Below are 13,297 nucleotides of genomic sequence, written 5' to 3' on the forward strand. Positions count from 1 at the left end.
CTTTTGCCCACAACCTTCCTTGAAGGATAAAGCCATTGGCTTCAATGGGTAGGCAGGGGGAGCCATGATGTCCCCTGGCTCACCTACAGTGTCTTCCTCTTGTGCAGAGTCCCCCGTCTGTCAAGAGGACCAGGCCCCATCAGGGACCCTGAAGGAAGTCTGGTCCCAGCTTCGATCCATCAGCAGCTACTTCCAAACCCAGGACCAGGTGGACCGACAGGAGCTTGGGTGGCTGGCCCTCCTGGAACGCTTTGACCGCCTGCTCTTCCAAAGCTACCTCATTGTGCTGGGGCTCTATGCCGTCACCCTGTGCTCCCTCTGGGTGTCGTGGAGTGGCTAGGAAGACCCAGGGTTGCTAGTGTCCATCCATGGGCTCTCCTGGCACTTGGGGAAGGCTGAACATTTTTTAAGGAGATATTGGAAGGAGAGGAATGGTGAGTTAAAAAGCTCTCCAACCCGTTTCTTCTTTTCACTTACCCCAGAACACACATCATCTAATGTGCTATTGAATGACCCAGGAGTAATACGCTCATGATGAAAATGCATAAACAGTGTGAGGTATCCGGGGAAAAGTAAGCCTGCCTTCTTTCCCAGTTCACTCCCCAGAAGGGACCACCATTAGCAGCCTCTTTCAGAACGTTTCTAAGCACATACAAACATATGTGTATGTTTAAACTGGTTTTTAAAAGGTGTTAAGAATGCACTCCTTCTCCCAGCCCTGTCGTGGTTACTTATTCAGTTAGTCATTCAGCGAAACTTGTATTGAGTGGCCGTGAAGCCCCAGGCATTATGTTAGGCATACCAGAGAATACAGAATAAGTCAATCTCAGGTTATTCTTCACTTGACTTGCTTCCTGAAGAACCTTGTTCCAACCAGAACACAAAGTTCTGTATCCCGGAGCCATGTCTGTCTCCTGGAGCTCTGGTTCCCACCAGCCCAGGTGAGTCCATCTCCCCTGTGCGTTCCTATTGGAAGGGATCCAGACCTAGCACATCTCATAAACACACACCACGTGTGAGGCGCTGAGCTGGGGGGGAAAGCTTAATGCATGGCCCTTGGGAGTTTCCAGGAGTTTATAATCCACTGTCCGTGCATTAGTCTGCTCTAACTGTCATAGCAAAATACCACAGACCCGTGGGGGCTTAAACAGATGGATTTTCTCACACTTCAGGAGGCTAGAAGTCCAAGGTCGAGGTGTTGACAGGGTTAGTGTCTTCTGAGACCTCTTCCTGGGCTTGCAGATGGCTGCCTTCTCCCTGGGTTCTCATATGGTCTTTCTTCTGTGTGTGCACATATGTGTCCAACCTTCCTCTTCTTCTAAGGACACTAGTCATATTGGAGTGGCCCACCCTAATGAACTCATTTAATCCTAACTACTTCTTTAAAAGCCCCTTTTTTTCTATATGCATTCCCATTTGTGAGGTGCTGGGAATTAGGACTTCAACACAAGGATCTGAGTGAGACACAGTTCAGCCCATAACCCTCACTTGACTGTGGAGACTTGCCAGGTCCGTAATCCAGAGGGTATTCTGGCAGGCTAGAGACCCAAGCAAGAATTGCAGTTGGAGTCCCAGGCTGGTCTTCTAGCAGGATTCTCTCTGCTTCTGGGGAGGTTGCTCTTTCTCTATAAGGTTTTCAAGTGACTGGATGAAGCCCACCCACATTCAGAAGGTTAATCTGTTTTACTCCAAGTCTACTGGTTTAAGACTTTAAACATCTAAGAAACACCTTCAAAGAAACATCAAGAATAATCTTTGAACAAATATCTGTGACCCAGCTAAGGTGACACCTAAAATTAGCCATCAGAGTCTCGATGGCCCCTTAGCTTCCCATCTGTGCCCACAGCCACTTGTCTAGATAGAAGAGCCCTGATCACCTTGCACTTGGGTAAGTAACCAACTTCTGGTTCAGTCTCCTCAGTAGTCAGTTCCGGATTGGTGAACCGATCTTATGCCATTTCCTATGACCTCATAACCTGAAGACTAAGATTAGAACTGAAGCCTTCCACAGTGTTTGACTTTCTTCATTTCTCATTGCTTTCTTTTTTTTTTAAATAATTTTTATTATTTTTTGGCCACATCACATGGCATGTGGGGTCTTTGTTCCCGAGCTAGGGATCAAACACAGACCCACTGCAGTGGATGCATGGAGTCTTAATCACTGGACAGCCAGTCCGTCTTGTTGTTTTCTATTAGAGTCTTCAATCTAGCCAAGCCAGCCTGCCTGTCAGCCTCCTCAGGAGAGGCTTTGCTGCCACCTAAGCCTGTACTTCTAGTCTTCTGTTTCATCCATCTGTATGTCCCTGTGTGAAGACGCTGCTCAAACTCCAGCCTTCTTCTCCCACCCTTCCCACCTGATTGCCCTATGACTGTGTCCGCTCTTCTCTAACTTTGTTGTTGCTAAGTCACTTCAGTCGTGTCCGACTCTGTGCGACCCCAGAGACGGCTGCCCACCAGGTTTCCCCGTCCCTGGGATCCTCCAGACAAGAACACTGGAGTGGGTTGCCATTTCCTTCTCCAATGCATGAAAGTGAAAAGTGAAAGTGAAGTCGCTCAGTCGTGTCCGACGTTTGTGACCCCATGGACTGCAGCCCACCAGGCTCCTCCACCCCTGGGATTTTCCAGGCAAGAGTACTGGAGTGGGGGTGCCATTGCCTTCTCTGTCTCTAACTTTAGACGTACCTAATCTCATTCTCCTCTCCTTAGATATTTCATGGCCTTGTGTGTGTGTGTGTGTGTGTGTGCGTGTGTGTGTGTGCGCAGATGCATCACTTGTCAGATCAATCACACACTCCTAGAACAGAAATCTTGTTTTCTAACTCATTCCCATCTTGGCCCAGGTCCATACAGAATTTTTTTTTTCACGGTAATTCTGCTGTAACTATTGCAGAGATATGCATTCTAGCTCACCGCTGATGGTGGACAGATTTCTAGTGTGTTTCCGCAAGTCTGAAGGACTGAGTCTGCCAAGGGTCAGACACCCAGGCCCTCAGCATCCCCCACTCAGAACAGCCACTAGGAGCTGGTGGGTAGAACACAGAGGACTGAGAGACAGGCGTCACTCCCAACACTGCTTACAGAGGACTGCTGTTTTCTTGGAACTTTTTCCAGCACTGAAATTGCCTTTAAAAAAAAATCTGCCCCCCCATCCCCCCGAAGAAAGAGAATTTAAATTCAAACAGCCTTTACCTGCCTCCTCCCTCTCTCATTACCTCCCAGTTAGTGCTCAACGCCAATTGTCCATGAAATTCCACTGCTGCTGTTAATGAAATGAGGAGCAGAAGAAGTTTGTGAACAGGAAGTGTCCATGCAAACCTCCACCTGTTTCTCTCCTTGCTTCCTACTTCCTGTTCTGGCCTCCTCTGCCTTTACCTTCTCTGTTAGCCTCTAAATTGATCCTTAAATCTCTCTTCACTTCCTCGGTTATTAGAGGAGGCAAAGGCTTGCAGTAAGTCCCCACCACAGGGTTTCCATCCTTTCCATCTGTCTTGGAGAAAGCACCTGACTTTGCTCCTGGCTCCATCACTACCTAGCCAGGGGGACTTGAGACTGATCTCTCAGAGCTTCACCCTACCCTGTTTGACATCAGGACTGTGTATACTTATTCTGCCCATATCACAGAATTTTGAGGATGAGAATGAAGCAATGTACTCAAGCACACTTTGAAAGATAAGTCATATATTATGAAATAAAAAGCCTGCCTGCTATCAGCAGATGGATTCCAATCTTGAATCTTTGGCGTGAGGTTCTCTTCTAACTGTCTCTATCAGAATACAGTTATAGACTGGATTCCACAGAAGTGTCCTTGTTCCAGAATCCAAAGGCCAAGGGCTGAAGCCACTATATGCCTCCTTGTTGGCAATTCGGGTTGGTGGGGGGGGGGGGCGCTGCCCAAGGGACTTCCCATTTCATTTCCCATGCAGTTCGCCTTGGCTTCCCCTGCCCAGGGAATAGCTCCCAGGTTCTCAAGGTCAGCCTCTAGGAAGCAGCCCTTCAGGAGTGAAGCCTGGATGCTAAGCGTGGCCCCAGTGTGTGGATCTCCTCTGTCCAGTTGCCAAGCGGCCCTGATCGCAACATGGCAGCCGGGGACGCATTCTAAGCCCTCAGTCAGGTCAGCATCCTGAAGCAAAGCCATCATTAGCAAATGGCACTAGAGCCCCCCTCCCGGAAGAGGGCCCCTCTGCAGTGGGAGGAAGACAGGGTGCCAGCAGCCCTTACTTACAAAGCATTGTTAGCTCAGCCTCTCCAAGTGTTTATCAATTTCATGATTCCTGTTTCACAGAGGAAGGAAACTGAGGAACAGAGCAAAAATGGGATTTTCCCAGCTGTGATTGCTCCTACCATCTGCTGTTTCCCAGAATCTCAAGTCTTTTCAGCACTCACCAAGAAATCACAGCTCCAGCTCTTGGAGATGTCACTGATATCTAGAATAAAGAGTTGGTGGAGCACAGCCCCTGGCTAGGCAGGCAGCCCTCCGTTTGTCATTCTGTCTCAGGAGAACTTCCAAGGGCTTCTGCTAGGATCTCCCATAGCTTCCACAGGGGTCTCACTTTCCCCCCAGGACATCCCCACCTCTCCCCCAAGTTGTCCTACAGGAGAGGATCCCTGTAATTAAGGATGCTGAGCCCTTGGCCTCTTATATCTCCATGACTCAGCCAGTCTCCCAGGGGCCATCTTGAAGCTGGATAGTTTAGGTCCTCAAGTGAACCACAGAGCAGCCCTGTGAGCCACCAGCACAAAGCTGCCCCCGAAGGCATCAGCCCTCCCCTGGGTACAGCCTTAAGGGCTCCCAGGCCCTCTCACTTCTCAGGGATCTAATTATACATCTAAAGGCAAGGTTAGTAGAAAGGGGCAGGGTTTAAAATTTTACCCTAGTCTGTGGTTCTGAGGTTCCAGAAAACTTCAGGTCTTTGGGTTTAAGGTAAAGAGCTTCTCTGCCAACTCCCAGGTGGTAAGTGGTCACCCCAGGGCAGAGACCGAACTTACTGTGTCCCCTCCAAGAAGGCAATGCCTCTCTCCCTGCCACAGGGCCCATCCCAGGCTTCTCCCTGTCCCGTTTCCCGGCTCACACGCCATCTCAGCAGCTGGAAGCTCTCAGTCCTGAGTTATTCACCTGCAAGACAGTAAGCGCTTCACAATTAGCTGAGCACCAGCATGGAGGCTTTTATGAGCTGCCACGCCCCCAGCGCACTCCGGTGTGCGGAATTGAAATGACCCACACCGGTGATTAGATTAGGGGCTGAAGCAGCCCAGCATGCCACTCCAGCCCCTCCCCATCCTATCAGGGTTGGAGAGGGGTGATGTAGTTAAGTTCGTGCTTCATTTAGCAGAGACCGTAAAGTGGGGATTGCAGCGCGGCTTTCTGCTGGCTGGGAAGCAACTGCTGGGCAGTGGGCGGGCTGGGTGGCAGGCAACAAAATCCAGAGCCAGGGTGGAGGAGCCCCTTATTCACCCCTTACCCTGCCTTCTACTTCTCCCCAAGCCTAGCACCAGGCTCCCAAGACCTGGGGCCCACTTGAGCCTTGTTGGATTTTCAGTCCTAATTGGTGCCACGAGGGACAGACCTCAGGTAGATGACCAGCCCGTGATCAGAGTCCACTCTCGTCACCCTGCTCATCCTCTTTGGAGAGCTCCAGGCCAAGAACCAGGGATTGAGGGCTGTGGGCCGTTCTTTTTACCCCCCACCCTGGTCAATCTTGGCTTCCCTGCTCTTCCCCATATGCGCATCCCTGTCTCTGTCCTAACTGCCTCCTCCTGGTGCTGACACCACGGGCTTTGGGGCAGAAACGCTCATTTGTCCCACTCTAGACAGTGACTCAGAACTGACATAGCTTTGGTCTCAGTGCAAACCTGAGGCTTAGGCAGAGGCTGCCTGGAGGGCTGTCTTGAGACCGATTTTTGGGCCACAGGCCAGCTCTGCGGGAAAGAATCACAGCTGTACTGTGATCATTAGTGATGTCTGCCACAGGCAAGAAAAGAGGCAGAGAACAAGCAGAGCTGATTCTGCCATGTGCCAGTCACTATGGTGAGTGCTCAGTGGGTATTATTCTAGGACCCCTAGCACGTCAGTCCTGGGAGAGCAGGGGGGGTTATTGTGTTCACTGCTGTATTTTCAGTGCCTGATACATTAGAAACACTCAATCACTGTCAAGATGTGTTGTGTGAACCCCACTGGGTTCAAATTCCAGCTCCATCACTTATTAGCTGTGTGATTTTGGGCAAGTTGTGAAAGCTCTGAGCCTCAGTTTTCTCTTCTATACAGTGTGATGAATATTACACCTAGATTATAGAGTTATTATGAGAATTAAATTAGTTACTACATTAAGATGCTTAGAAAAATGTCTGACACAAGCTAAGGCCATGATTAAATGATGGTTTTTATCCTTAGTATCCATATCACTGTTTTACAAGTAATTAATATCACTGATTTCGGTGCCAGACACTTCTCTAAGTGCTCTCTCTCTGTAATCCCTTTAGATAGATAATATAAACATTAATAAACAGGAACCTCAATTAAAATAGGGAAGTCAGAAGAGGGAGTTCTCACACCCAAGATGACAGCAGTGTCCAACAGGAAGAAGAAAAAACATTCTCTTCTGGCCTGGCAAGAGCTCAACCAATGAAAAGCCACTCCGCTTAGACTTCTCAATTCCCGAAGTGGACGCTTAGTTTACTATAGCCCCTGCAGCTTCCTTTCCTCTCTATAAAAGAGTTCTTTTCTCCTTGCTGCACGAGATTTGCACTCGCCATGGTTGCAGACCCCAGATTGCAATTCTTTGCTGACCTGAATAAACCCATCACTGCTGAAGAAGTAACTATCTATTTAAGGTCAACAATAGGTAGATAATACTGTGCTTATTACAAAGATTACACATATATATGAGATATCATGGTATATACAGTTGTCCCATGGTATCTGAAGAGGATTGGCTTCAGGACCCCTCCCTCAGGGATACCAAAATCTGTAAATACTCAAGATTCTTATAGTCAGCCCTCCATATCTGCAGGTTCCACACCCACAGAGACAGAAAGCTGACTGCATAATCCTCATAAGAACTCTAGGATTATCATCCCCATTTCAGTGAAAGAAACAGGCGCAGAGGGGTTAAGTAGGTTGCCTAAAATCACCAAGCTAGCAAGTGAAAGAAAAAAGTGAAAAGTGAAAGTGTTAGTCACTCAGCCATGTCCAACTCTTTGTTACTCCATGGATTATGGTCCACCAGGCTCCTCTATCCATGGAATTCTCTAGGTGAGAATACTGGTGTGCGTAGCCTTTCCCTTCTCCAGGGAATCGTCCCAACCCAGGGATAGAACCCAGCTCTCCTGCACTGCAGGCTGATTCTCTACTGTCTGAACCACCAGGGCAGCAAGTAACAAAGCTAGCGTTCAAATCTAAGTTGGGTTCAGACTCTTGGGATCTTTGCTAAAAACAGGCACACTGGCTCCAGAGCTTACATCCTTGACCATTAGTTTTTAAAAGAAGCTTAAACTTGCCAACATTTATATATAATTAGAGGAGAGACCCGGCATTAGAAGATAGGAATTTGAATTCTAATTCTACCCCTCATGGGGTTTATGACTCTGGGTAAGTTACTGAATTATCTCAAAACATCAGTTTCTTTTCTCATCTGCAAATTCTGAGAAAGAACTCTTTTGCTGAGGTGCTGTAAGGACTGAGATAGGGTTTGTGAAGTGCTGAGTTCAGTGCTGTGCATTAGAGGCATTGAGAATGATAGCAATTAATAAATATTATCACCATCTTTCTACAGGGTTGTTAGGTGAGCCCAGAGATCATATACATAAAAAAGCTGTGTAAACTCTAAAGACTTCTACTCAAAACGTGGTACCTGGATCAGCAGCAGCAGGGGCCTGGGGAAACTAGCTAGAAATACAAAATCTTTGGCTCTAAACTGGAATCTGAATTCTAACCAGATCCCAGACCATTCACTCGCACTTGACAGTTGGAGAAGCCTGGGTCTAAAGAACGATGAAGGCAAAGCGGGCCAGTCTGCGTTTTGTGAAGGAGACGCACAGGAGTCCTGGGAGCTGGGGCTTCTCGGGCTGTACAGTGTCACGTGCAACCCGTTTTTGCTACCAGGACAGCTGGGCCCCGGGGCACCTGCCAATCATCGCGCTCCACTCAGTAATCTGCCCTCCCCACAATCAGAGCAGTGCAGCTGGGTGGCTGAATTATAGGCTGTGGGCAGATGGCGGAGATGGCTCTGTGTGTGCCGTCCAAAGAGAGAGGGGAGTGAAGCCCCTGCCACTGTCCTCCTTCCCCTGACAGCAGACATCCTCGTTTTTGGAGAACCAGTCTGCCAGCACCAGCCATCGGGCGCCCCCCTTTTCCTCCAGAGCACACTTGTGCTGGAGCAAACTCAGTGCAGCAAACTCCTGAGCCCTCCCGCTAGCCAGGTCATGGTCATGTGTCTCCATGCACCTCCATCATGTGAATCCCTTCCCTCATGGGAGGGGCTTCCTCTAAAAGACTGGCCTTCTGACGAAGGTAGCAAAGTTGTTCACCCGCATCCTCTCCACTCCCCAGAATCTGGTGCATTAGAACATCCAGTGCCGGCACACCTGAGACGCTAGCTTGGGTGCTGGCTTGTAGAGCAAGCCTGCATCGAGCATGCGCACTGGAAATTCGGGATGAGAGTGCTAATCTGCGCTCCAGTTTCCCCGGAAGGCCGCCCGCCAAGCTGCAGTGGGACAAGCGCTTTGCTGCCACCCCTGATCAAAGCTCTGGGTATTGGGGTTGGGGAGTGGAAGAACCCCAGGTGAGAGGGTACGCCGTGCCACCATCGCACCCTCACTGCCTGCCTTCCAGAGGTGCCAGTGCTGGGAGGAGGCACTTAAGTGGAGGCGACGCTCTGTCTCCCCACCCGTGTCTGCGCCACCATGTCTCCGGCCCAGTCCCGGGAGAGATGAGAGCTCTCTTGCCTCCCAGACTTTCTCTGGTTTCAAACATCCATTCGGTTTTATGGGGTACTGCTTCTGGGGCTGCAGGAGATGTCTCTGGGACTTCGATCCAGGCCTTCAGGGTGCCCAACAGCCTGCTGATCCTTTTGATCATTTGGCCTGTCTCCCCTACCCCCTCTGCCCTGTTGTCTATCAGCTGCCTCTCCCTGCTCTCTGAACTTGGAGAACTGAAGGTCACTGAGCAGAGCTCGGGCTTTTAGCTCTGTAGGTCTGGGGTCACCTGTGCCACTTCTTTCGAACAGTAGAGGGTATGTGTGTGTGTGTGTGTGTTTGAGGGGGAGGTCACTCAAATTGTGGATGGTGACTGCAGCCATGAAATTAAAAGACGCTCCTTGGAAGAAAAGCTGTGACAAACCTAAACAGTGTATTAAAAAGCAGAGACATTACTTTGCCTATAAAAGTCTGTATAGTCAAAGCTATAGTTTTTCTAGTAGTCATGTATGGATGTGAGAGTTGGGCCATAAAAAAGGCTGAGTGCCAAAGAATTGATGTTTTCAAACTGTGGTGTTGGAGAAGACTCTTGAGAGTCCCTTAGACTGCAAGGAAATCCAACCAGTCCATCCTAAAGGAAATCAGTCCCGAACATTCAAAGGAAGGACTGATGCTGAAGCTCCAATACTTTGGCCACCTGATGTGAAGAACTGACTCATTGGTTCTTCCAAGTGCCCAGAAAAGGAGACAGTTGGAATATTTGGATCATAGTATGAATGGTCACCATATCTGATTTCTAGTCACATTTCACAGTATCCTGAACCTGTTTCCTCATTTGTAAGGAGGGAATAATAATTCTACCTTTCAGGACTGTTGTGCTGACTACTGTATAAAAAGCCCTATCCTGGGAACCCTGTATCATGGGGGAATCTGTGTCCATGTGATCTGTGTCCATGGGGGAATCAATACTCAGGGGCTGGTCAGCTCAACCTTGGTTTGGTGAAATGACAAGTGGAGCGTTAGAATTTGGAAGGTTCCCAGGAAATAAGGGGACATGCTATGGAAAGTGCTGCTGCTCTCAGTGTGCCTGAAATAACCTATGGGGACCCAGAGGGGAGGAAATTTTCCAGGCTGACGATCACCAGCAACAGCAAGCATATAAATGTGATTATATCAGCAAATATGCAAAGCACTGTACATTTTTGGAAGACTCTTCATTTAGAACTAATTAGACTACTCTTGCCTGGAAAATCCCGTGGACGGAGGAGCCTGGTAGGCTGTAGTCCATGGAGTTGCTAAGAGTCGGACATGACTGAGAGACTTCACTTTCACTTTTCACTTTCATGCATTAGAGAGGGAAATGGCAACCCACTCCAGTGTTCTTGCTTGGAGAATCCCAGGGATGGCGGAGCCTGGTGGGCTGCCCTCTATGGGGTCGCACAGAGTCGGACACGACTAAAGCGACTTAGCAGCAGCAGCAGCAACAGATACTTGAAGCAGGAAGATGGAGAGGGTCTTCCCAGGGAAGCTTCTCCAGAGCAGCGAAACCTTTGGAAAGCATTTGTAAAGCTCCAGAGGAGGAGAGATAAGGAAGGGATGCGATGGATCAACTGCGAGCAACACGAGGCTATCAGGGCTGCCATCACCCAGGACATTGCAGCATCCTCCCACCCAAACGTGAGTCTGTGAGAGTCTGAGGTTCTATTTGTCGTGAGAAAACATACCTGTGCTGGTGGCTGTGAAGGGAAACTGCCTGTGGACTGATCTGCAGTAGATTCCTATGGCTGTTGTAACAAGTTACCAAAAATTTAGTGGCTTAAGACCATGCAGGTATGTGCTCTTACAGCTCTGGAGGTCAGAAATCCAAAATCAGTTTCACAGGGTTAAAGTCAAGGTGTCTGGGCAGGACTGGCCCCTCTAGAGGCTCTGAGGGAAGAATCTGTTTCCTCGCCTTTTTCAACTTCTCATGGCTGCCTGCATTCCTCAGCTTGCATCCCTTTCCTCCTCCTTCAAGGCTCACCACTCTGGTTTCTGCCTCTGACATCACACGGCCTTCTCCTTTTCTGTCATCACATCTCCTTCTGCCTCCCTCTTACAAGGACACTTGTAATTACATTTAAGGCAGACTGGGATGATCTAGGAGAATCTCACCCTCTCAAGATCTTTAATCATACCTGCAACCTTCCTTTGCCATATAAAGTAACATTCAAAAGATTCAGGGATTAATCCCCGAGTATCTTTGGGGCCATTATTCAGTTTGCCACGTGGAGCATGTGAGATGGGTTGGAAAGCAAAGGGGGCAACCATGAACCCAGTTGTACTGCACAGATCTGCTTGGGATTGGCACAAGGGGAACCCATGGCCATGGAGGCAACCTCTGTGGTGACTGCAGGAGAGCCTGTGTACACATGTCTTGCTTTAGCTGCCTACCCAGTACACGTGCTATAGAATAGCAAAGCTATGTCGTGTAATCAATCAATCCAACTATTAAGAAATATGTACTCAGCCCCTATTGTGCTGTATGGTAGACAATTCAGACCTGGGGCCTTGCTGGGTTCTCTGAGTAGGAGATTCATCCAACAAATATTTATTGAGCCCCTATTAGGTGTCAGGCACTGTTCTAGGTATCTTGGACATATCAGCTGACAAAGCCCCCGAAGTTCCCTCCCTTCAAGGAGGTAACAGTCTATCAGTGGAAACAGAACATAAAGAATCAACATGAGTCGATCCTGTAGAATATTAGGAGGTGAAGGGGCTATGGGAAAAAAGAGAAAGAAAAAGCACAGCAGGGTAAGAGGGATCAGGTGTGCCAGGGCAGGATGGGAGCAGGTGAAGGTACTAAATGAAGTAGTCATGATTGGTCTCACCAAGCAGGTAAAATAAAGCCAAAAGCTTGAAGGAAGGAAGGAGGGATTAGCCAAGCGGGCATGTCGGGGGAGAGAGCCCTGGGCAGAGAGAACTAGAGTAAAGGGTCTAAGGCAGGGTGGACAGGGTGATGGGGGAGGCGGTCATAAGAAGAGGGACAGAGAAGTAAGGACAGAGGGAACATGGGCCGGATGGGCTTGAGGCCAAACCCAGAAAGAAGAGAGAAGACAAACTGAAGCAAGTTCTCTAAACCTTCTGGTAAGGGACTCGGGAGAAAATCCCCTGAACTGGCACTAGTTCTGGTGTGAACGATTGTTGGCCTTGCTGACGTCACATTCTCTCTGAGATGCATTTCCTTGCTCTTACATTTAGACACTTGCACCAATTCTTTGCTTCATCCACTTACTCAAGGGACACTGTCCATTACCCATGGGGCCCCAGGCACACGGCATGGCACAGCACTGCAGACTCTAAGCTGGGTCACGCACGGCCTCAGCCCTCCCTGTGCAGTGTCCCTCCTGCTCTACACTCTGCTGAAAGAAGTGAGGGGAGGGGCCTAGAGACGGCGTGATGATGGGACGACTCTGACCTTGAAATGGAGTTCGGCTTCCTCTGAGCAGTCCCAAAGGAAGGCACTGGATGGGTGGAAGGTTTTGCTAAACAGATCTGGGAGACAAGAGAAGGAAGGCTTCTGCAAAAATCCGATGGGCTCTGCTCATTGGACGTCTTCAAGCAAAGGCTGGAAGACCATTTGCTGGAGATGTCATAGAGATTTGGGTGTTGGATGGAGGCTGGATTAGATGGTTTTTAAGGCCTGAGGGAATTTTCTCAGGTATCTGCCACTCTGGAGGACATTGGTACAAAGGCAGGTTGTGGCTGTTGGGTTGTGTTGAGAGTCTTGCTTTGATCTGAGGGTCAGACTGCTCTCCCATGAGCACTGAGGTGAATCAGACGGTGGCCTCTGAAGCAGGGGGGCATGCAGGCTTCTCGGTGGGCCTTACCTCTCCACTGGGTGCTGTGGGCAGAATGTTCCTTAACTGAGTTTGCTTCAAGGCCTCACTGCCTCCCCTTGTCAGGGCTGAGGCTGGGGTTGCTCTGGGCCTGGCCTCGCCCTACTGTCCACCTCTCTGTGTTCTCACACAGGACTCCAGGCTCTGGGACCCAGAGTGTTTCCTTCTTCCAGGTAATGGCAGCTCAGGGGGCCCAAATCATTCTCCATCCCAAGAAATGCATTATTGTGTCAATACAAGCTGCTCGGTAGCCAGTTGAATCCCATATGTCCAAGGGAGGAGCAGACCAGAGTTGTGGCAACAGTTAGACCATGACAGTCTGTGCAGAACATCCCCAGAACCAGAAAAGGCCGCGAAGACCCCAGCTCCAGGGCTGGTGACACACTCCTACCTCAGCTGGCAGGCCCCCCACCCTCCCATCCAAGAAGGCCAGGAGGGCTAACGAGCACTGGAGGAGTTTCCTAGATAGTCCCACTTTTCTTCCCTTCTGATAATGCCATTAACTCATTCAC

The 13,297-nt window shown here is 49.3% G+C and overlaps 1 protein-coding gene across 1 annotated transcript in view; it reads left to right on the forward strand.

Moving 5' to 3' along the window:
* The window catches only part of HTR3B (5-hydroxytryptamine receptor 3B), a 45,168-nt gene extending 41,500 nt beyond the window's left edge, over positions 1 to 3,668 (forward strand). Inside the window, exon 9 of the mRNA XM_019974182.2 lies at positions 108 to 3,668. Within this exon, the coding sequence (XP_019829741.2) occupies positions 108 to 340 (233 nt within the window). The 3' untranslated portion in view covers positions 341 to 3,668. The remainder of the gene's footprint in view (positions 1 to 107) is intronic.
* Positions 3,669 to 13,297: the final 9,629 nt, after the last annotated feature.

This window comes from Bos indicus, chromosome 15, assembly GCF_029378745.1.
Source record: "Bos indicus isolate NIAB-ARS_2022 breed Sahiwal x Tharparkar chromosome 15, NIAB-ARS_B.indTharparkar_mat_pri_1.0, whole genome shotgun sequence".
Taxonomy (NCBI): Eukaryota; Metazoa; Chordata; class Mammalia; order Artiodactyla; family Bovidae; genus Bos; species Bos indicus.